Consider the following 24,672-nt stretch of genomic DNA (forward strand, 5'->3'; position numbering starts at 1 on the left):
AAAACATAGTATTATATAACAAATGATCACTGATATAGAAAACTCAATATATAATATTATAAAATGTAATAATTAATCATTTTAGGAATAAGTGTCAAAATTAGGACAAAGGGAAAGGTTGAAGAAGAGAAGCTTCATTTTATAATATATCATCATCAACCAGCTACTGCTAGCTAGCAATCTTTGAGCTTTCTTTTTCTTCAATACACAGCTACTCTCTCTGAATTGTTCAAACCTAAATACTTTTATTTTTAATTTATTGAAAAGGAAAAAAGCAAGAACCTAGCTATCAATGTATTAGTTATTGATTAAATTTTTAAAATGAAAAGATTTATTAGTTAAATTGTAAAGTCAACTCAAATGCTTGAATTTTCCATTTCAGTTTGAAATATAAAATAAAACCTAGAAGAATGATGCTAACACGTTTTTATGATATGGACTTACAGACATTATATATACATCTCATTAATTTGTTTTTTACTATTAATACGTATTTAAGTTTTCTCTTGAAAATTAAGACTCTACCATTAATTGAAAGTTCATCAAATGTACAAACTTAATTTGTTTGTTTTCCAAATATAATCTCTGGTGCTTCTTTGTCCTCATCAGTTTGACTATGGTGTTGTACATGAATAACAATAATCATTTCTAAAACAGCCATTATAAGGCTGGGATAGAGATCGGAATTCAGCTGAAATGTATTCGGGTAATAACTGGGGAGGATCGCTGGAGATAAAGGGAGCCGATGAGGAGAGAAGAATCGGAGAACAACGTGATCTCGACGAGACACAGCAGAGCTGGTTGCTGTATCCGCAAGAAACGAAGAACAAGAAGAAGAAGTACGTGGACTTGGGGTGTATCCTTTGCAGCCGAAAGGCGTTCAAGTGGACTATCTATTCGGTTGTGATTGCGTTTCTGGTTATTGCACTTCCGATCATCATCGCCAAGTCTTTGCCGAAGCACAAGTCTCGTCCTTCTCCTCCTGACAATTATACTGTTGCCCTCCACAAGGCCCTTCTCTTTTTTAATGCCCAGAAATGTGAGTTCTTTATATTCTGTTTCTTTCTTTGTTTGTTTGTTTAATTTGTAATCGTCTAACTAAACTAAATTAAATTAAATATTATATACGCATGCAGCTGGTAAATTGGGAAAGAGTAACAGGATACCTTGGAGAGGGGACTCAGGGCTTCAAGACGGAAATGATACAGATGTTAAAGGACCAGGGCTTGTCGGAGGGTTTTATGATGCCGGAGACAATGTGAAGTTCCATTTCCCCATGGCCTATTCCATGACAATCTTGAGCTGGAGCCTAATCGAGTACAGTCATAAATTCGATGCTATTTCCGAGGATAACCATATGCGAGATCTCATCAAGTCCGGTGCTGATTACTTGCTATTGACTTTTAACTCCTCCGCCACGACAATTGACAAAATCTACGCTCAGGTTGGTGGATCTCTTAATGGTTCTACAACACCGGACGATCATTACTGCTGGCAAAGACCAGAAGACATGGATTACAGGCGGCCTTCAATTCCCATCACCGCAGGCCCTGACCTTGCTGGGGAAATGGCAGCAGCCCTGGCGGCAGCGTCCATAGTCTTCCGGGACAACACTGCCTATTCTAAGAAACTCGTAAAAGGCGCAGAAACCGTCTTCGCCTTTGCCAGGGACAAAGGAAAGCGCAGGCCATACTCTCGCGGACAACCTTATATCGAAACTTTCTACAATTCAACTGGGTATTATGACGAGTACATGTGGGGAGCTGCTTGGCTCTACTATGCCACAGGAAATAATAGCTATATTTCTTTGGCGACCGACCCTGGAATCCCTAAAAACTCTGGGGCATTCCGCATGTCCCTAGACTCGCGGGTGCCCAGCTGGGATAATAAGTTACCTGCTGCTATGCTTTTGCTGACCAGGTACCGGATATTCTTGAGTCCCGGATATCCTTACGAGGACATGCTGCGGATGTATCACAATGTCACTGAACTCACTATGTGCTCTTATCTTAAGCAGTTCCATGTATACAACTGGACTAGAGGTACATATAAATAAATATTAATTACTATTATCCCTGTGATTTAGATCGGAACTATTATTTACCCCATTTGAAAAATTACTAATTTCCCCCTCATATTTTAGTTTTCTTTAACTAAAACCCTCCTTTATAAGCGGTTTCGGTTATACAAAACATTAAAGTCAAGGGGAACATAGCTATTTTTCTAAATCGAGGAGAGAAACAATAATTCGAACCAAAACTCATGGAGTAATAGTAATTAACCCTATAAATAAATAGGATAACACATTCATATTGCATGTATAAAAAGACTAGCTTCACTAGATTGATACTTACAGGAGGAATGATCCAACTGAACCACGGAAAGCCGCAGCCTCTTCAGTATGTGGCTAATGCCGCCTTCTTGACTTCACTGTTTGTTGATTATCTAAATGCCTCCGACATTCCGGGGTTTGAGTGCGGCCCCGCCTTTATTACATTAGCTGATCTTCGGAGCTTTGCCACCTCTCAGGTACCGATCAATCTCTTTAATTACTTTCAGAGTATTGCCGCTTGAAAACTGCCTAGATTGCTTCTTGCATTTTTATCTGAACGCTCTCTACCTCTTGATACAGATAGATTACATTCTAGGTAAAAATCCCATGAATATGAGCTACGTGGTGGGGTACGGAACCAAGTTCCCCAGACACGTGCATCACCGTGGAGCATCAATACCCAATGACAAGAAGAAATACTCGTGCACAGGTGGATGGAAGTGGCGCGACAGCCGCAATGCCAATCCTAATAACATTACCGGAGCTATGGTTGGAGGGCCTGATAGGTTCGATAACTTCCATGACGTTCGAACCAATTTTAATTTCACCGAACCTACCTTAGCCGGGAATGCTGGTCTAGTTGCTGCACTTGTCTCTCTGACCAGCAGTGGTGGCCTCGGCATTGATAAGAACACAATTTTCTCAGCAGTTCCGCCACTCTATCCACGGAGCCCGCCACCTCCACCACCTTGGAAGCCGTGAACTAAAGGTGCGACGATCTTTCATAGGCTAGAAATCGGCTCCTATCCTAAGCCAAGTTTTCCCTGATCTAGAGATACTACTTCTATTTTTTACATTGGACAAAATTTCTTTAAGTTCCTTTCATTTGGTACAGTCAAACTTAGCTGCTTCTTCCTACACGTGCATATATGTAATCTTTATACACAGATCAATGGGGTATAGTTTTCATTACTTGTTCTTTCTTCAGAATTTTTTTTATATGATCCTTTTTAGATTAATTTTAGCTAGCATGGTATTTCCTTTTCCTGCATGCTTCAACTAAGTCCAAGCATGTGCACATATTTTCATTTCTGAAGAGAACCTATTTTTATTCCAATAAATTACAATGGGCTCATTACAAACTATTTTGCACTCACAATAATTGGAGTGACAAAAACAATATGTTACTGCGAGTAGCAAGAACCTGGTTCTAGAGGGGCGCCGCGGCCAGGTGCAGCAAGTGGAGCTGCTGCTACTCCTCTTTGATTCAGCAGACACCTGAAGTGTGCTAACCTTCCGGTAACTTGACTTGGATTCTTGGCAAGCTTGTCATAAGGTGTCCATAGCCGCTCTTCACTCAGAGAAATTCGAAGCAGAAAGAACATAGTTAGAATGTCAAACACCATCACACTACAACAGGTTACACGCTGAACACATAAATAGTACAAGACTGTGAAAGACCTCAATTTTTAAGGACTAAAGCAGCCTTCTACTCCAAATTCTATGACTTTGTTTTGTAATTTACATACCATAGCTACTCTTCACATAGGTTGCACATGTGATGATATGTCAAACATAGAACCGTCGGATTATAGCCTCAGATATCATGCTAAACTACAATCTGTTCCTAATAGTTTGAACTGATAAAATGTTTAGATTTATAAAACCAAGAGTTTTCAAGTAAAAATCTCCAAGGTTTTGATTATACTAAATCCTGGTATCAGAAAAAAATTATTCTATAATCTAAAAGTTCTATAATTAATAAGGCTTTTAAATGGTGCTTCATTTTGTATGACCACTATTTATAAGGTGTAATCATATATATAACAATGCATATGAGTACCTGCAGCTGCCGCAGCACGTGGCCATATCGTCTGCTCAATGTCTGATCCATCAACTGTTTCTCCCCACATGCATACTTGACCCCCAATAACCAACTTCTGTTGCTCGATGGCAGTGATGTTTGTGAGTGGTTCATTCATATAGAAGTCTTGCCATGGAGTATCTAAGTGATCTAAATACCATTTATCTTGGTTGCTCACAATGCATCTCAGCCCAGAAGCAACCACTTGCTGAGCAACACCACCACCAAGCCTGCAAGGAAAAACTTAAGTTTGAGCCGCAATCTTGACACAGTAACTATACCCACTGTTAAAAAATCATCGAGGTTATTGTAATTTAATAAGATACCAGTTGTGCACCACAGTTTTCCGGCTCAATTTACTGCCAAAATTGTTGAACGTTTCTTCCCTGTTACATTTCGGAATTAGATTTGATGCAAAACTAAATAATTAATTTCTAGATGTGTTCATAAGGCACATTACCAGTTGACAATTTCATATCCATGGGATAAAGCAATTTTCTGTGCCTGCAAGACAAAGTACTGGTAAGCTTCAGATTCATTCATTCCATGCTTCTTTAACCTGCAAATTCGGGATAATGTCAAATGTAAAGGCTGTTTCTTGACAATCAGAAGGACAAAAACTGTATTACATAAAGAGGGAATCCACTGCCAACGGACATAGAAATCAGAGTGGTCCAATATAATTGCTTTTGAAGTTGCAGACGAGAAAACAATAAGCTTTACTCCAGAAACTATGCAATAGTTATAATGAATAAACATGTTTCGACAAAAAAAAAATGTGTTGACAGCATAGATATGAAGCGGTTTTATCATAAATTAAATACCACTTTGCTATGTGAGGAGTCGAAGCCCAACAACCTGAAATGAATAAAGCAATTGTACAATCCAGTAAATCATTGAGATATTAAAATAGGAAATGGTGAATACCATATTACTGAAATCTAAAGAAGTTCAGAGCAAAAACACCAGTGATGTCATGGAGGATACAAGCAAAAAGCTAAAAATGATGAGTGTCAAATTTATGTGTTGTACTTACTTGTGTCTACTTCATCACCTCCCAAGTGAACAAATTTAAATTTAAAGATCTTACTGAAATCTGAAACATGAAAACCTCAAAGATGTCAGGCTTTTATCATAATCTTCTCTTTTTCAAAGAATTAAGCAGACTAATTTACAAAATGTTTTTTTACCACATCTTTATCACATGATATTATCACTTCCAACATGTTTAAGAAAAGAAGTTAGGCATAACCTTTCCTTTTCTCTTTGTTCTTTTTTCCCGAAAAACAGTGAAGCATTACCTGAAAGAATCCCGTCTATCACTTTAAATGTAAAGTCATTGCTGACATCAAGTGGCTGTTGGCAACCCTTTGATGGCCATAAAGAAGGATAACCCTTTCCCCTATAAAGAAAAAGACAATGCGATTAAATTTTTTGGGGAGGTTGTCTGAAAAAGAGATACGATGAACATCCTTTATTTGAGTTCTTTGATTCATCAGATTTTCCAAAATCAGCATGGAGTTAAACCCACTCTGAGTGGCAGTTAAGGCCATTACCTAAGATTCAGACTAATTTATGTTACCAACATTCAGAATAAGCAAGAAGGCCTTAATAATTATTCAGACTAATTTTATCTTCAAAAAAAATAAAAAAATTATTCAGACTAATTTATGTTAAATCGAGATTCAGCCTACCCGACCACTGTGTTACCTGAATAATTTTCCCCCACACTGTCACCATGAAGCCAGACAACACTATTTAAACGCCTATGATCACATCAGTTTTCACTTCAGCGTAAAGTTCAATGCTATGAAATAGCGCTTCGAGAATCTACTAGAGGATACAATGATCTATAGTATCCTTCACTACTTTTTGGGCACCTAATAAAGCTTTAATCATGTAGCCAAACTGAAATAAAGGCCAAGGGGTTCACAGTTCACTGCAATGATGTGGCAACCTATTCTCTTTCATCATCTAAGAACTTGAGTACTAATTTAGATATATATTCTCAAGTTAATGCAGCAACCATGATCAAAAGTTAAGATCCTGAATGCCTAAAATTCAAAGATTTACTAAAATCAAGATTGGAGGCAATGACTTTTTTGTTTTTAATCTGATTACTACAAGTGTCCTACTTATGAGAAAAAATAAAAAGATTCCGATTTTGAAACACCATAAAAAAAATATGATTACCATGAGAGTGCATGTCCGGGAACATCAATTTCAGCCAATACATGAATTCCTAGCCTCTCGGCATAACTGCAAATATGTTAATATAAGCATTAGAGGTAAACCCACTAGCTATAAGTAAAAAATTAGATGGTGCATACACCAGAAATCACTTGCCTCACAATTTCAGCAGCATCAGAAAAAGTATACCGCTCTGAAACTGAAAAGGCACCATTCCACAGTTTTGGATATGAAGGTATCTCCAGAGGAAAAGATTGTGTATCTACGATATGCCAGTGCAAAACATTCTGGATAAAAGCAAGAAAGAATCAATGCAAAAAGGCAGCTGAAATAGGGTAGTTTTGTTAATCAACAGACTAATTTACCAGCTCAGAGCTCAAATCTTAATCATGATAACCACCTTCGTTTTTCTCATATACTAGATATAAATAATATGCACGCAAGCCTGATGACCATATATAAAGTGGCAATGAAATCTATCTTGTTGCTTCTATCAAGATATATCAACAAGCCTCTCTCATGAGTCATGAATAGCTGATAAAGTTGCAGCTTTGTTAACCAAATACAAGAGAAGACGGGCCTATTAGGCAACATGTGTAAATTTCTAATCAAGTTGTCTCACATATAATTACGGAGGTTGCCCTGTTGTACTTTGGAAGGATATATAGAGCAAAAGGGTGTCCAAGAAAATAAGTTGGAAGATAATTTTCAATAGACGGTAGTCAGGAAATGCACTCTCACAATAGATGCTTATAAAAAATTCCATTATATGGATTTCCATTAAAAGATCTTTAAGTAGAATTAACTGTTGAGAATGCATTACATACCAGTTTTGCATAGGACATAGCATCAATTACTTTCTTAATCATTGACAACGGCTGATAATGTCGTGAAGTATCTGCACCAAATTTCACTCAACAGATCAGACAATAACATTCACATGGGAAAACACCAAATACGATTCACAGGGTAAACTGACTGGACCATCCAGCAAGTCAAGAGGCTAATCCTACCAACAACATTACACGGAAGTAACCTAGATTTCTTTATAAGAGACACTTACTAGTGGATCATCAGCTAAACTACTCCCCCACCCCCCAACTGAATAACAGTATAAAATTAAGGTTTTCGGTTAGGTAGCATGACTATAATAAAAACTGTATATCACAAAAGTATTATTAGCTTGTGAGCAAGCAGGCAACCCATCACTTAAATTGTGACCTAGTAGGACTTCTGTTTTTTTAAATATGATCATTTAATGGGACTTGGACGGAAAATATTCTTGCCTCTATAGTTAGGCTGGGTAATCCCTGTTTTTGGTGAATTGCTGCCAGGAAAAGAATTGCAATAGCGATAACGTAAAAAAACTAACAAAAGAAAAAGAAACTATTACCAATCAAGAGACCCCGGTAAGAGAACCTCGGCTGATCAATGATTGTCCACGGAGCCATACGAACTTCAATCACACTGGTCGCAGAGTTAAAATAGCACAATTGGCTGAATGTCTGCAATATTGATACGTAGTATTTAATAAATGCACACATGACAGTATTGAATTTGAAATTATCATCAGAATGCAGAAAATATTTTTTATATGTCTATAAAAAATGGTGTCACCTGAAGCCCATGTAAAGCCCCATAGACTGTCTGTGCCTGCAATATTTTGAACAACAAGTGAACTGAGAGAACAACACATAGAATCTAAAGTAACCAATGTAGACTATAGTCTCAAAACTGACAAACTGAACACGAAACTTGGAACAGCAACTTAAATGTAAAGTTAAACAGACTTAAAGTCCTTAAGCAATAAGATTAATTCCAATTGAAAATTCCACATGGCTACTTTACTGAATATAGGTAGACTCAGTTTCCTAAGTCAAAAGCAGCTGAACACCGAGAATGAGACAGCAGAACAGTGCATAAAAGTCTAGCAGGTAAAAATTAGACGAACCATACCAAAGATTTCAACTAAAAATTGAAAGTAAACGAAGAACAGATACAGATACACCCACCTCAAGATGTGCATAATCTTGCTTTCCAGGTGCAGGGACAAGTAATTTGTATGATTCATCAGTACCATATTGTAGCTGTAAAATGTAAAGCAGAAGAAGCAAATTCAGCATAACATATACAAGAGACTGTACTAAAAAAATGAAAGAGTTGATATCATTTCGTATCAATTCTTACATACTCCGTCTGCTCCGTAATATTTGTCGCATTTTAGAATTTTATGAAAGCAATTCTTGCTATTTTTACAAATTTACACCTATCGATAAATAATTTAATAAGATTAAAAAAATAAAAATAGTAATAATTAATATGAACAATTTAATAAACTTAAAGATTAACATATTTATTATTCTCTTAATTTACGTGAAATGGCCAAAAGCGATAAATATTATGGACCTGGTAGGAGTAGCAAATCACAATCATAAGGGCAAAAACAAAATACAAAAAAGGAATGAGATGAAGCAAAAGTGTGCTAGCACGCACGGATTTGATCTAATGGTCTAAGTCTCAGCCATATGAACGCTATGATGGCGAGCTCAAATCCCGGTACGCCTTTACTGGACTTTGGCTCGGGAGAATGAGTCCTCGATAACCAAAAACAAATGTAAAATTGTCCGGATTTGGTCTAATGGTTTAATATGGCCGCAGGTTTAAGTTCCGGCTACGCCATTTCTAAAATAAATGGAGTAGTTAAAACTGGATTGTTTATAGCCCGGATTTGTCAGGCATGTGGGCTTGCAGGAGGTTCGCATCCCGCAATTTGACAGTTTCCGTTCCGTAGAGTGAGTCCTCCATACCAAGAAAAGAACACAAATGTAAAATTAGTACCTGGTGATCTGGAGAAAGAATGACGACATGAAGACCTTGGAGAAGATGAAACGAAGACAAATTAGAAGAAGCTTCATGGCCCATTAAGAGAAGATTAACCATTTTCGAAAAAGCATCCTTCAAAACACCAGAACCATCGGCGTACTCAGAAGCCAGATGAAAATTCGGAGACAAGTAAAGCTTACGGTGACCTCTGCTCACTGACTCCGGCATTGGCCATATATTTATATCCAATTCACCATCCCGGCCGTGCTCATTCACAGCTCTGCCACTGCCGTTGCCGACCAGCACAGTCGCTGTAACCAAAAATGCTGCTACCACTGCCGTCCTCATTGCTGGCTAAGCTCAAATTAAATCTGAACTCCGGTCAGGCGAAGTCTCATGAGTTTATAAAATGGTAATGATTGTTATTATAATTTATAAGGAAGAGAGAATCTGGATAGGATTCAGTAGAAGACAAATGGATTTTGTAATTATTAGCAGTTTAGCATTAGCATTAGCATGAACATGAAATTAATAATGTTTTCTGGATAATAATGGCAATTGTATTGATTGAAGAGGTTGAGCACTTGTTAGAAAAATGGTAGAAGGTACAAAAAAATCTTTGATTTTTTTTAAAGTACAGATCAGTGCTTTTATTTATTTTGAGCATAACTAAGCTTTTGTATTTTTAAAATTGAATAATTAAACCTTTGTTGTTTTAAAATCTAACAAATAAACTCTTATAGTTTATTTTTGACTTTTAAGACACTTACCCTACTTCCTCAAATTTTGATAAATATTTTAAATATTAAATTTTTTTTTGAATTTTTTTCTATATAATTATGAGAGACATGTCAGTCATTAACGAATATTTCTAATGATAAGGAAATAAGTTATTTATTCTATTTAAAAATAAAAAGAGTTTAATTATAACCTAAAAATGTTTAAAAGGTTGATCTATACTTTTATAAAACTATGAGGGATTTTTTATACTTTTTACCTTAGAAAATTAAACATACAGCTTAATAGAATGCAATTTACGCGTTTATATATTTGAATTATAGGTTATCTGTTATAATATTAAAAGAAATTTTTAGACAGATCGAGTCTGTCACGTCGTCTGTATATCAAGTCAATCATATTATCATATTATAACCAATAAACTATAACTGAAATGGTATAAATGCTGGCAGTAAACTGTTAGGTCGTGGGTTCGATTCCTCCCACAAGCGCTGCCCCTCCCCAATTATCAAAAAAAAATCAACCATATTATAATATTTCATTAAAATGGTGATAAAATTATAATAAATGTATTTAAATTTTAATAATGGTATTATAATTTTTGTATTGTTTTAATAAAATGTTATACATGTGATTGACAAATCACGCGATAGATTCAGTCTATTTAAAAATTTCTCGTATATCAATGAGCAAATTGTCCGGCATAAAAGAATGAGCAAATTGGAGAAATAATATACTAGTAAAATATATTTGCATACCCTATATTTGGGATCATGCGCTTGTGCTGTTTTTAGTAGTAGTGGATCCCTGTATTTAGTTGTCAACATTTAGTCCTTATACTTTTATTTTATAGATATTAAATCTCTATATCATAAAAATATTAACCGTGTGAATTTAATTCAAAATAAGCTTAAATTTTTTTTATTAAAAGGTATTGCATTAATATAAAAACATAACAAGATGTTCAAATACATAGATTCAAACAAACATTACAAATTTGTGATTTATTTCAAAATATAAACTAAGTAGTAATATATCTTGATAAACATTTTAGATGTGTGCCTTAGAACTTTTATTTGGTGATGAATAGTCTGGGATATTTTACTGACATCTCCTTCAAGAATCATTATTTACTGATCAGATCTTAACTCCTGTATTATAACTTTTTATAAAGTCAAGGATTCAAGAAACAAATTGACTTTAAAGACTTAATGTTAGCAGCAATAAAAGTTGATGGACTAGATTTTAACACCACTAAAGTATAAAATTGAACAAAAAAATATTATCTCAATCGCATTAACGCGTGAAGTACAACACATCATTTTCATGACGGAGCAATCTAATATTTATAAGATAAAAAATGTAAAGACTCAATACTAATATATAAAAATGTAGGGATTTAATGCTCAAAAGGGCATAAATATAGGGATCCAAATACATGTTTTACCTAACAAATTGTACATAATTGATGGATACCGAATCCTACTGAAAGTATAATGGAGCCGAGTTGCAGGGGATCCACTCTCAGGCGACGCCGGACTCCCCCTGAAGACCGAAAGATACGGAGGAGATGCCGAATCTCTAAGATTCGGTAATACACTAATAAAGACCGAATCCCACATGATCCGCCAAGAGCGCGTCAGGTCCGGGATTCGGGTAAACGACTGAATATGGAAATATTGTCCTATTTGGACACAAACACTACATATGGAAGGATAAGCTCTACTTTAGGAAGATAAGACTATTTAGGAAGACGTTCCTAAATAGGACTCTTATCAGATTAAGGTAGATCTCGACAAATCAGGAGAATCCCTACGATACGGCCGAATCCCTACAAAGTAGGATTCACCTGCCTAATACAACTCTACTAGGTATATTTGACTACTATAAAAGGAGCACGAGGTATGCCTAGAATCACAATTACATTCACATACTCAAAACGCTGCTCAAAGCTCTAGACTGACTTTAGCATCGGAGAGTTAATCGGACAACCACCGTCCGGTTAGCTTCTACCCTGTTTTGCAGGTTCACTCACCGGTTCAGAAGGCAGACTCCATCAATTGGCGCCGTCTGTGGGAAAAGCTTAACTAAACTTCAAAAGAAGGAGCTTTTCTGAACTCAAAAACAAATCTCATTGAAGAAGATGACTTCTGAAAGAGTAAACCTGAAGAACCAAACGTCACAAAGAAAACGAAAAGCAACAGAACTCTCAACTCCTCCTCCAGTAACTTTTGACGGGGAGGACTTCGGGAGAATAGCCGAAGAGCACAACGAAGCTCTGGTAGTGGCCATGATCATCGAACATTGGAACGTTGAGAGAATCCTGATCGATGAAGGAAGCGCAATAAACCTAATAACAAAAAAGGCCTACGAAAGCCTAGGAGGAGACCTAGCGGAACTAAAGAGAAATGCCACGCCTGTGGTAGGATTTGGGGGCTTGCCGATTAAGCCCAACGGAACAACTACTCTTGACGTCAAGCTAGGAAGGACAAGGAAAAGCGAGGAATTACCTACACGGTTTAGCGTCGTAGAAATCGACCTGCCATACAACGCAATACTGGGGAGACCATTCCTCCACGACTCAGCTGCCGTAACAAGCATAAAGGCACTAACCATGAAGATACCGACGAAACAAGGAATTATCACGATACAAGGAAACCGAGCCGAGGCGAAAAAGTGCTACGAGCAAGCAATAAAAGAATCAGGCGAAGCAATGGCAATAGAAGAAATCCTTAATCACGACATCGAAGAAAAAGAAACAGCACCAGAAGGCGAAACAAAGAAACTCCAACTCGACGGGGAGAAAAGAGTAAATCTCGGCGCAAACATGAACCCGAAGATCGAAAGCGAAATCACGGCCATGCTGAAAAACAACGTCAAAACCTTCGCTGCTAACGCATCAGAAATAGTCGGAATAGACCCCCAAGTCATTACTCATGATCTAAATGTAGCAGAAGCGGCGAACCCAGTGAAGCAAAAGAAAAGGAAATTCTCGGAAGAAAAACAGAAAATAATCGCTGAAGAAGTAGAAAAACTGGAGAAAGCAGGATTCATACGAGAAGTCCACTACCCCGAATGGGTAGCTAACGTAGTGATCGTAAAGAAAGCCAACGGAAAAAATAGAATGTGTGTGGATTACACCGATCTAAACAAAGCGTGTCCTAAAGATAGCTACCCTCTCCCAGATATCGATCAACTCGTGGACTCTACTGCTGGACACGCGATGTATAGCCTAGCCGACGCAGCTCAAGGCTACCACCAAATCCAGATGAAGGAGCAAGACCAGGAAAAAACTTCATTCATCACGGAGGGAGGAACTTACTGCTACACGGCAATGCCTTTCGGCTTGAAAAATGCTGGAGCAACATACCAAAGACTTATGAATTTCATGTTCAAAGACGAGATAGGAAAGCGAGTCCAGGTGTACGTAGACGACCTAATCATCAAGAGCGAGAAGGAAGAGACCCATGCAAAAGATCTGGAAGAAACATTCAACATACTGAATAAGTTTGGAATGAAGCTGAACCCCGACAAATGCACGTTCGGCGTACAAGGCGGGAAATTCTTGGGATTCATGATATCTCAAAGAGGAATAGAGGCGAACCCCGAGAAGATCAAAGCAATTATGGACATGAAGGCACCAAGAAGCATAAATGAAGTTCAAAAACTCAACGGGCGAATCACAGCACTCGGTAGATTCATGTCTTGCTCAGCAAAAAGATGCTTGCCTTTCTTCAAAGCCCTCAAAGGAACACAAAAATTTGAATGGAATGAAGACTGCGAGAACGCCTTTGAAGAAATAAAGAAGTTCCTCGTCACCCCTCCATTGCTAAGCAGACCGCTGAAAGGGGAGACGCTATACCTATACATCAGCACCACGCACGAGACCATCGGGACAGTGCTGGTAAGGGAAGAAGATAACGAGATGAAGCCAATCTACTACATTAGTCGAGTCCTGAAGGGCGCGGAGACACGATACCCCGAGATCGAAAAAATGGCACTTGCCGTACTGACCACAGCTAAAAAGCTGAGATACTACTTCCAAAGTCACAACGTTGTGGTAAGGACAAATCAACCATTGCGAAAGGCGATCCAACGACCAGAAACCTCCGGAAGATTAGTCCACTGGTCCATCCAACTCAGCGAACACGACATAAGATACGAACCTCGCCCAACTCTGAAAGCACAAGCTTTGGCGGACTTCGTAGCAGAAATAACTCCAACCGAGACTGGCCAACCCAAACCAGCCTTGGTATGGGAACTCCACGTAGATGGAGCATCGAATGAAAAAGGAGCTGGAGCAGGAGCCATCCTCAAAGGACCCGAAAAAATCAAGATCGAATATGGAGTAAACATCCAATTCGCCGCCAGCAACAATGTAGCTGAGTATGAAGCCCTAATTGCAGGCCTCGGCTTCGCATTAGAAATAAGAACGGAAATCCTAAAAATCTATAGCGACTCCCAGCTGGTGGTAAATCAGGTCAAGGGAGAATATCAAGCCAAAGAAACAGGGATGATCGAATACCTGAGTCAAGTCAAAACACAGCTTCAACAGCTGGAAGCACAAGGAGGACAATGGGAAATCATTCAAATCCCGAGAGAGGAAAACACCGAAGCCGACGCCATCGCCAAATCAGCGTCAGAACTCGGAGATCTATTCACTAAAATGCAGCTAAAGGAAATTCTCGAATCACCAAGCACCAGAAAAACAGAAGTCATGGCAATCGAGGAGGTCGACTCCTGGATGACTCCACTGATCAAATATCTAGACCGCGGCGAATTACCAACAGACAAAGTCGAAGCCATTCGCACCATCAGAAAATCTGCCAACTACTCTTTTCACAATGGAGTTCTTTACCGAACCTCATTAACTCATCCATGGTCTAGGTGTGTCTCGCCTCAGACAGGAGAATCCATCTTAAAGAAAATCCACGAAGGAATATGCGGCGCGCACGAAGGAGCAGTTACCATAGCAAGAAAAACAATACTCCAGGGATACTACTGGCCGACCATCAAAGAAGACGCAAAAGCATTAGTCAAGAAATGTGATAAATGCCAAAGACACGACAACATCAGTCGTGTACCGGCAGTGCCTCAAGGATCAATGGAAAGCCCATGGCCGTTCGCCACTTGGGGGATTGACATAGTTGGACCGTTCGAAACGGGACGAAATTCCTAATCGTCGCAATAGAGCACTTCACAAAATGGGTAGAGGTAGCACCTGTCGCAACCATCACCGCAGCCAAAGTAGAGGAATTCTTCAAGAACGAAGTAATATGCCGATTCGGCATACCTCACACTGTAATAGCAGACAACGGCAAACAATTCAATTGCAAGCGGTTCAAGGCATTTTGCAAAGGACTAATGATCAATTTGAAATTTACTTCGGTGGCGCACCCCCAGACAAACGGAATGACAGAAGTCACCAACCGAACCATAGCACAAGGAATAAAAAAGAGACTTTCTCAGTACAAGGAGAACTGGGTAGAAGAATTATACAGCGTTCTATGGGCATACAGAACAACTCCTAGAAAAGGAACTGGCGAAACACCTTTCAGGCTCGCCTACGGCACTGAAGCAGTAATTCCAGTAGAAATTGGCATACCCAGTATCAGAGTAAACTATCTAGAAGAAGAAACCAATGAGGCTAGAACAAGACTATGTCTAGACCTACTAGAGGAGAGAAGGGATGAAGCGGTAGCCCGAGCCGCTACATACAAGAAGCAAGCCGCAAAATACCATAACAAAAGAATGAATTTTAGAGAATTTCAAAGAGGCGATCTGGTCTTACGAAACGCGGAAGTTGGCAAAGGAAACGCAGGAGTAAAGAAAATGCAAGCTAATTGGGAAGGCCCCTTCATCATAGAAGAAGCTACTGGCAAAGGCGCATATAGACTAAAGACAATAACTGGGTCCATGGTACCCAGATATTGGAATGTAGAACACCTGAGAAAGTATTATCAATAAATTCATGGCTTGTACTTATTTCCATTTTTGAAATAAAAGGCGATTTGGCGAAACAAACCTTATAGGCTCGCTCGAGACCTAATACATACAATTTAACAAGAGTCGTTTGAATCTTAGTTAAAAAATAATTTAGACTCGTCCGAGTCAAATAAATAAAAGGATCCATTCGGACCTACAAATAAATCACACCAGCAGAAGTTTAGATTAACTTCTCAAAATAACAAACGAGTTTAGATTAACTCTACAACTAAAGAAAAGCAATGGTCAAAAGATCATTATATTCACAGAAGAAAAATTACAAAGGATCCGCCACGATCCAATACAAAAAAAGGCGAAAGCAAAAAATACTAAAAAGCAAAAAATACAAAAAGGAGAAAATAAAAACTAAGCCTTATTCAAAGCATCTTGCTTCTGCTTATCAAGCTTCGCCTTCACCTCCTTCGCCAAAGAAGCAGGATCCAACTGATTGACTCCAGAAAGATCGACGCCAGGATTCTGCTCCCGCAGCTTTGCCCCGATCGCCAACCGGTATTGTGTCATGACTTGGGAATAAAAGCTCCCAGAGTCACCCAATCGCCGGCGGAGACGCCCCTCTTCTTTCTTCAGATCATCCCTCTCCTTAGCGAGAGCACCTGAAGAAGATTGTAGAGACTCGACTTCCTCGGATAAAGTTCGAACCCGAGCCTCTAAAGCGGAAATCTCCCGAGTCTTGGTAGATACGGAGGACCTCAGCTGTTGGATCAGACCAGTCGCCTCGCCAGCCTCCTCCTCCATCTTTTGTTTCTCGGAGAGCCAGGATTCGGAATCTCTCTGAAGCTTCTTCAATTGATCCACCGCATCCCTTCGGCGGCGCTCCAAAACAGCGATGGACTGGACCACCTGCGAAAGAAAACAACAAATAAGAAAAACAAAAGAAAAAAGGAGAAGCAAATCATAATATAAAAAAGAAAGAAGCATACCGAAAAACCGCCGAGACAGGCGAACTCAGCCAAATTATCGCCATGTTCGCGATCAATGGACTCAATGTCCTCTTTTATCATAATATTCTCCATGCAAGCATGAAGAATGGCGACGTTTGAAAGACGAGGCGGATTTTGCGCGTCCGCCCAAGCAGCAAACCGAGGCGCCTCCTCAATAGACACCCCAAAAGATTTCTTCTTCTTGGGACGCTTGGTAGAAGCCCCAGCCTGGTCCTCAGCAGGACGCTTCTGGCCAGCAGTAGGCAACCCCTTCAGAGAAGGACCTGACTCCTTCGAAGGAAGCAGAGGCGACTCGGAAGTCGCAGCAGGAACTTGATCGCCAGAAGCGGGATCAAGATCAGGATTCACCGAATCAGGCGTCGGATTCGGCACGGCGATTGTAGAGGGATTAGGAACGCCGCTGGTGACCTCGCCCATATCTACAGTCATATCGACATGAAAATTGTCAAGCAAATGTTCAAGAGAAGTCGACATCCTACAAAACAAAAACATAACAACAAAAGATTAGAAAAATACCTTCTAAAGGAAGACCCGCCAAAAGTATCTCACGACGACTCAAATACTGTTCTAAAAGAACGCTGTACTTGGGCTTGTCAAAACGACAATCCGACAGCAAAGACTGGGCGAAGTCTTTCTCCCCATCATCCAAATCAGGTACGTTAGTAAGCGAAACCTTACTAGAAGTAAAACTCCGCGAAAAAGAGGAGAAAGAAGAGTGCTGAACCAAGAAAAACTTAGGGGTCCAACCCTTCAAAGAAGAAGGAAGACTAAAAAGGGATCGATTCGGTCGACCACCAGCAAAAATAAATTCCTCACCCTTTCGGCGGGAGAAAACATAAAAATAATTAAAAAGAGCAAGCGAAGGCTCCTGCATCCGAACCCTACACGATTCCATAAAAGAACAAAGAAGGCGAATCGCGTTCGGATGCAGTTGACCCAAAGGAACACCTAAATTATGACAGACCTCTACGATTAAAGACTCTAAGGGAAACCTTAGACCCGCTAAAAGCTGTTCATGAAAAATTACTATCTTAGAAGGCGAATCCGTGCTATGATTCGCCCGATACGATTTCGCCGGCCTCAGAATAACATACGACCCGGGGAAGCTAAAATCCTCGGCATAACCGAGTATCTGCTCTCTTGACAAGGAGCTCCGGGTATATTCTAGCTCGTCACGAGCACCCTTCGCCCCCTCAGTTACTTCTGACATTTTAAAATTTTTAAAATGGGGGGGAAACACGGAATGATGATAAAATTAAAACTCTAAAAGATCAAAAGAAGGGAAAAGAAGGAGAACAAGACGAAGAACAAGACGAAGAACAGAAGGAATAAAATGAAAACTGAAAAACTACCAAGAAATTAAATTAGAGAAAAGGTAAAATACCTCGCTAGCAAATACGCAGGATCAAAAGAAAGATAAGGAGCAACTTGAAAACGAGGAATCTTGACAGCAGAAGAAGAAAACCCACAGAAAGCTTGAAGAAATCGAAAGTCTAAGCAGAGCGCAGAGAAAGCAAAAGTTGAAGAAAGAATAATTGAAGAAAATGAACAATTATATAGCCTAAACCAAAGAAACTGAAAAGACGAGATCCCATAATTACAAATAAGGACTAACTAATGGCGCACGAAGACACTTGTCCTTCATCCAGTCATAACCGTCTACGGATGGACAACACGTGGCAACGCAGAATCTCACTAAAGATGAAACGCCGCCCACAAACATATGAAACGACTCGCCCGGAATACAAAACGACTCGCCCGTATAAAAGAACTCAGCTCCAAAAGAGCTAAAATCCACTAAGGCATAAATGCCAAACTACTTCAGCTCACTTGCGGGAGGGCTAATGATGGATACCGAATCCTACTGAAAGTATAATGGAGCCGAGTTGCAGGGGATCCACTCTCAGGCGACGCCGGACTCCCCCTGAAGACCGAAAGATACGGAGGAGATGCCGAATCTCTAAGATTCGGTAATACACTAATAAAGACCGAATCCCACATGATCCGCCAAGAGCGTGTCAGGTCCGGGATTCGGGTAAACGACTGAATATGGAAATATTGTCCTATTTGGACACAAACACTACATATGGAAGGATAAGCTCTACTTTAGGAAGATAAGACTATTTAGGAAGACGTTCCTAAATAGGACTCTTATCAGATTAAGGTAGATCTCGACAAATCAGGAGAATCCCTACGATACGGCCGAATCCCTACAAAGTAGGATTCACCTGCCTAATACAACTCTACTAGGTATATTCGACTACTATAAAAGGAGCACGAGGTATGCCTAGAATCACAATTACATTCACATACTCAAAACGCTGCTCAAAGCTCTAGACTGACTTTAGCATCGGAGAGTTAATCGGACAACCACCGTCCGGTTAGCTTCTACCCTGTTTTGCAGGTTCACTCACCGGTTCAGAAGGCAGACTCCATCAATAATTAATGAGCTTTTTTGTTTGATGGGAGAAATAAATAAATATGTCTTTTTGTCTTTCTATCAAAATCTTTAGCACTTTAACTTACACTGTACCTGTAATATTCCAATGCTTCCAATCAAAAAGAAAAAAGGGGTGGACACCATCGAATCATCAACTACCTAACTAATTGCAATAATATGTTTCTGTACCTACTATTTTATGCCACTAATATTTATTTGTTTGAACCGAATCTTTAAGAGAAAAATTCATATGTGATCTTCGATTTCAATTTTATTTGTATAAATTTTTTAGTGTTTGTTCAAATTTCAACTCTATTTTTTTGAAGATTCAAAAAAAATTTATAATCGTTCGAAGTATTTTAACAGCGGAATAAGTGGTCAATAGAAGCTACAGAGTACGATTGATACCAGAAAATTCTTTACATATAAATTCATTCTATTTTTGGTCACTTGTCAAAATTGTATTTTTAAGATTCTATTGTTGTTTCGTTTGTTATTGTAGGTCGATTATAGAGTTTCAGTTGTTTTTTTTATTTTATTTTTATAATTTTGAACTACGATGTACTTCGACGGTAGGGTGTAACCTGCTAATCGTATAAATATTACTACTTTTTGACCCCAAAAAACAAATCTTTAAATTTATTTTATGGTATGTTATAAAAGTATGTTTTATTAGAAATTTAAATAAAAAAAATAAAAAAAAAATATACTATGTTAACATTAGTCTATAAACTAAAAACTAGTATGATTCTTCTCATTCAATTATTACTTTAATGAATAATTATCATATATATATATACTCTCATTAATTATGATTGAATATATCAAAAAATTAAAAAAATATAAAAATATAACATTTATCATTATCTTAAAGGCTAAATAATAAAAAAAAAGTCAAACCTTTTATGAAAGTTTCATAAAAGTTCAAACCTTTCAATTTTATCCAATTTATTCTTAAACGCATGATTTTATTTCAATAATGTCCAATTATGTGATTCAGCTCATTTGGCACCTACATGGCGCTGATGTGGCATTGCCACACATTAGCGCCATATAAGTAAAATTGTGTAGTTGAACATAATTAAACGAAATCATGCATTTCACGACAAATTGGATAAATTTGAAATATTTGGACTTTTGTGAAACTTTCATGAAAAGTTTGACCTTTTTTCGTGATTTGGCCTATCTTAAAGAAGGGTAAGCATCATATTTTTTTATGAATTTAACTCATTTAATCAAGAAAAATTAATGATTGTACTTAGACTTGTTCGTGAATCGTGGGGATTTTAGAGCAGGTTTGGGGGACTCTATTAATTTTTATATAAATATGGGCCTAGTTTGAACTTCCACTACTATAAAACAGGTAATGAGCGACGGAAAATTCTGTCGCTGATTACCTACTTTCCGTCGCAAATCACATTTTCGGACGGATTTGCGTACACTCGCAAAAAGACTGGTCGCTAACGAAATAGCGACCAAGGTGTCGCAAAATTGGCGATGGAAAGACCGTCGCCAATTACGTCTCCCTTAAAATGAAAACGAAGACGAAATGGCGAAGGATAAAAGCAATTTCGCGACATATTTATTCCGTCGCCAAATATAAACGATTAGCGACATACTTATATCTGTCGCTAATTCTAAAAAAGTTGCGACGGAAATTCCGTCGCAAATTTTCTTTGTTTGGAGACCGAGAGTGGGCATTTCGCGACAGATAAAAGCAATTATTTCACATGTAAACCCCAAAAAGCATAGTTCATACTTACTACTTAAAGTCCCCCCTTATACTCTATATATGCAGGTATGAACTATACTTTTTGGGGTTTACATGTGAAATAATTTAAAAATGAAAGCTCGTCATAAAATATCGTGCTCGGCCTCGAGTCGGGTTTGGAACGAAAAATTAATGTTTGAAGTTTAACCGGAGTTAAACTAAAATTTATCTAGTCTATAAAGGATAAAAATATATTCTCTCTGTCCCATTTTAAAAGTTCCATATTTTATTTTTGAAAGTTCTATTTTAAAAGTTTCATTTCTATTTTTAGAATATTTTTACTTTATATCTCTCTTTTTACCCTTCATTTAGGTGGCGTTTGATAAAACTGAAAATTAAGTGTTGAAAATAATAATTGCTGGTTTTTAAATGCTGAATTAAATAAGTGTTTGATAATTGTAGTTATTGAAAATTATTAATATTGTTAAATTTACATAATAAATCTCTGAACATTAATTATTTTAAAAATAAATTATTAGGTTTAATTATATATTATTTAAATCCTTAAAATATAAAAAAATATAAATTAAAAATATTAAAAATATAATGAATTTTACATATATTTTAACAAAATAAAAACATAAATAGAGAATAAAATATTTATAATAAGAAAATATAGTAATTTATAATTTTAAGTGTTGATCTAAGTATAATATACATGATTATGATATTTAAAAAAATTTAAAAAAATAATATATGTGAGATAAAATATTTTTATTAGTGTATAATATTGAAAATAATAAGATATAAAGTATATTCAAAAATATTGATATTTCATAATTTAATATGTTCAGTAAAAAAATAAGCTAAATTTTTTGATTTATTATTTTAGGTGGTTTTTGACTTAACTGAATAAGTTAAGTTGAACATTTTTGAGTTATCAAACTAATTTTTTTAAAAAAAATAAGTGTTTAATACATTAATATAAGCAATTAGTTGGGTTATCAAACACCTAGTTAGTTATCTCAAAAAATATTTTGAAAAATTCCACCATTATTAATAGTGATAAAGCGTGAGAAAATACCGATAATAAATATTTTCTTAATCTGTGTATAAAAGCATATGAAACTTTTAAAATGAGACCATTGTAATAGTATATTCAGGAAATATTTTATTAAAACTGAGAATTATATAAAACTAGTATTAAACTCGCGCATTTGCGCGGAATCAAATTAATATTTATCTATAAAAACTAAACAAATTAAAAAATGTTCAAATTTTGTAATAAGAAAAAGAGTAAAATAAAAAAAAATATAATTATTATTATTATTATTATTAAATAATTATTTAAAAATATTGAATATTTATAATATATTTTTACATTTTTATATTTTTTGTGTTGGAGTTTGATCTTTTTATTTCTAATGTTTTTTTTTGTTTAGTTGCAAATCTGCATATTTCATTTTTTAATATCCATTAGATTTGTTTCTTTGATCCAGTTCTTTTGTAATTGTTAATAAAAATAAATTTATTTTTTTATTATAATGGCAAAAACTGCATTTTTTTATCATATTGTTAAAAATTACGAAGTTTTTGTATTTTTTTTCCTACGACAAATATTGATAAATTTCAATAACTATTATCATATTTATTTTTAACTCTTTTACATTTTAGTATTATATTTAATTTTCTTAATACTACATATGAATTTATAAAAAAGTCAACATTTAAATTTTTTATATAGAATTTTGTGTAGAATAATAAACTTTAATTGACTTGTAAAAATTAGATAATTGATTAAATTATAAATTTTATGGATTATAAATAATTTATTAATTTTTACTTATATTTCATTAAAATATATTAAATTAATCATGTTTGATTTGTTCACTTTTATAGCTATTTATCAAAGTATTTTTAAAGAAAATATTAATATTCCATAAAATTGATAATAATATCTATCAAAATAAAAAAAATAGTATGATTGAAATCAAAATAAATATATAATCAATAAAAAATTTAATATTTAGAAATCTTGAATTTTCACCAACAAAACAAATGATCAGGTCCAACCCTAACCACCAACTCACCGTTAAATTCAAATAATAGTTACCAACCTCCACCACAATGGCCACAATCAGACGCAATTTAAAGAAAAAGCAATACATCATATCACAAATTTTAGCAAACTTAAAATATGAGTATTTTATACTAAATGTATTCCATCAACCCTACTATTATAGTATACATTAAACCTAAGAAACAAACGACATCAAACTTAAACGACATGGGCTGAATAATAAAACATTAAAATGATAATTATGAAATCAATTAGTTAAGTTATATATTGAGTGTAATAATAAGTAATTATAACTATAACACGTGCAGATATATTGGAGATGATCAGATGAGGACGTTTTTGTAAAACCAAAGCCAACGCCTAATAAGTCAAAGGAGGATGAAAAAGTTCATGTTTTAACTTCTTTAATGTTTTAAATTTACATTTCAATCCTTAAATTTTACTTTTCAACAAATTAATTATTTTTGGAAAATTAAAAAAATAAATTGTAAGTCTTTTATTAATATTTTCTACAAATTACTTTGTTAATTAGGGGTAGAAAAATACAATAGTGTAATAAAATAAAATAACACTTCATCTATGTAAATTTTTAAATTTAAAATGATAAAGTGCGCATATAACTTGAATTTTTCTTCTTCACCGTAAAATATAACTATTAACGTAGATATATAAATAATAAATAAATTTATATTTTACAACTTAAATGAATATATATTTTTTCTATTGCTAACATTTTGTCTTATATTACGTAAAAAAATTAAATTCAATACAAAAATTTGCTGCATAGTAACATAAAAAAGGTTTATCATAAAAGTATCAACATCATTGTATATATATTACTTATATTAATTTTAAAGGGCGTAGTATTCATGATTGTCACTCTATTGCCTCCGAAATAATTCATCTCAGTTCAAGACGTAAGGATTCAACTTTCATTATCAAGTTGGACTTTCAGAAAGCTTTTGATTCTGTTTCTTGGCGTTTCATTCTTGAAACTATGCGTATGATGAATTTCGGATCATCTTGGATGAAGTGGATTACTGCTCTTCTGAGTTCTTCGCAGTTGTCAGTTTTGGTTAATGGCTCATCCACAGAGAATTTTGTTATGGAGAAGGGTGTGAGGCAAGGAGACCCTCTTTCTCCGATGCTTTTTGTTATTGCAGCAGAAGGTTTTAAAGCGTTAATTGAAAAATCAAAGAACTTGGGGCTGCTTGAAGGCGTTTATATTGATGGGTTTCGGGAATCTTTATCGCTGCTTCAATTCGCGGACGATACTCTTATGTTTCTCCCAAACGACTTAGAAATGATAAGAAATTTGCTTCGTATTCTTCGATGCTTTGCGATAGTTTCTGGGCTTCGCATCAATTTCCAGAAGAGCTCTATTATTGGTTTGAATGTTTCAGATTCTGATATTGCATCGGCGGCCTCAATTCTGAATTGCAAGATTGAAACATTACCATTTACCTATCTTGGTTTACCTATTTCTCGTCGGTCTTTAAATGTTTCTCATTTTAATCCGATAATTCAGAATTTTAACTCCCATCTAGCTCTTTGGAAAGGGAACCTGCTCTCTCCGGCTGGTAGGCTTGTCCTAATTAAGTCAGTTC

The 24,672-nt window shown here is 36.3% G+C and overlaps 3 protein-coding genes across 4 annotated transcripts; 1 reads left to right on the top strand and 2 right to left on the bottom strand.

Annotated features, from left to right (window-relative positions):
- Positions 1-489: 489 nt before the first annotated feature.
- Positions 490-3,244, top strand: LOC126655183 (endoglucanase 7). The gene is made up of 4 exons (XM_050349216.2): positions 490-1,039; positions 1,137-2,042; positions 2,357-2,529; positions 2,633-3,244. The coding sequence occupies exons 1-4, from the start codon at positions 697-699 to the stop codon at positions 3,032-3,034; spliced, it is 1,824 nt and encodes a 607-aa protein (XP_050205173.1). The 5' UTR covers positions 490-696; the 3' UTR covers positions 3,035-3,244.
- An 88-nt stretch (positions 3,245-3,332) lies between these two features.
- On the bottom strand, positions 3,333-9,698 carry LOC126655184 (beta-hexosaminidase 3). 2 transcript variants are annotated; one of them, XM_050349218.2, is made up of 14 exons: positions 9,165-9,698; positions 8,339-8,413; positions 7,944-7,979; positions 7,720-7,831; positions 7,154-7,224; positions 6,483-6,613; positions 6,330-6,395; positions 5,438-5,538; positions 5,173-5,232; positions 4,961-4,994; positions 4,597-4,695; positions 4,463-4,522; positions 4,116-4,366; positions 3,333-3,628 (listed from the first exon to the last, which is right to left on the bottom strand). In XM_050349218.2, exons 1-14 carry the CDS (start codon positions 9,495-9,497, stop codon positions 3,561-3,563), a joined length of 1,497 nt encoding a protein of 498 aa, XP_050205175.1. In that variant the 5' UTR covers positions 9,498-9,698; the 3' UTR covers positions 3,333-3,560. The 2 variants fall into 2 exon arrangements, with proteins under 2 accessions (XP_050205175.1, XP_050205174.1); XM_050349217.2 differs by having other exon boundaries at positions 3,333-3,623; positions 9,165-9,694.
- A 6,305-nt stretch (positions 9,699-16,003) lies between these two features.
- On the bottom strand, positions 16,004-18,665 carry LOC126657265 (uncharacterized). The gene is made up of 2 exons (XM_050351933.2): positions 16,814-18,665; positions 16,004-16,733 (listed from the first exon to the last, which is right to left on the bottom strand). Exons 1-2 carry the CDS (start codon positions 17,324-17,326, stop codon positions 16,239-16,241), a joined length of 1,008 nt encoding a protein of 335 aa, XP_050207890.1. The 5' UTR covers positions 17,327-18,665; the 3' UTR covers positions 16,004-16,238.
- Between the last annotated feature and the right edge of the window lie 6,007 nt (positions 18,666-24,672).

The sequence above is a fragment of the Mercurialis annua genome, linkage group LG7 (assembly GCF_937616625.2).
Source record: "Mercurialis annua linkage group LG7, ddMerAnnu1.2, whole genome shotgun sequence".
Lineage (NCBI taxonomy): Eukaryota > Viridiplantae > Streptophyta > Magnoliopsida > Malpighiales > Euphorbiaceae > Mercurialis > Mercurialis annua.

Excerpts from the sequence above, each read along its gene's own strand:
- LOC126657265 (XM_050351933.2), bottom strand. The coding sequence starts at position 17,326 with ATGTTTTTGTTTTGTAGGATGTCGACTTCTCTTGAACATTTGCTTGAC. Across the intron at positions 16,734-16,813 it reads CCTGTCTCGGCGGTTTTTCG|GTGGTCCAGTCCATCGCTGT; the intron begins GTATGCTTCTTT and ends TTTCTTTCGCAG.
- LOC126655184 (XM_050349217.2), bottom strand. The coding sequence starts at position 9,497 with ATGAGGACGGCAGTGGTAGCAGCATTTTTGGTTACAGCGACTGTGCTG. Across the intron at positions 4,696-4,960 it reads ACTCCTCACATAGCAAAGTG|GTTAAAGAAGCATGGAATGA; the intron begins GTATTTAATTTA and ends CCGAATTTGCAG. Across the intron at positions 3,624-4,115 it reads ACGTGCTGCGGCAGCTGCAG|AGCGGCTATGGACACCTTAT; the intron begins GTACTCATATGC and ends CTCTGAGTGAAG.
- LOC126655183 (XM_050349216.2), top strand. The coding sequence starts at position 697 with ATGTATTCGGGTAATAACTGGGGAGGATCGCTGGAGATAAAGGGAGCC. Across the intron at positions 2,043-2,356 it reads TGTATACAACTGGACTAGAG|GAGGAATGATCCAACTGAAC; the intron begins GTACATATAAAT and ends TGATACTTACAG. Across the intron at positions 2,530-2,632 it reads GGAGCTTTGCCACCTCTCAG|ATAGATTACATTCTAGGTAA; the intron begins GTACCGATCAAT and ends CTCTTGATACAG.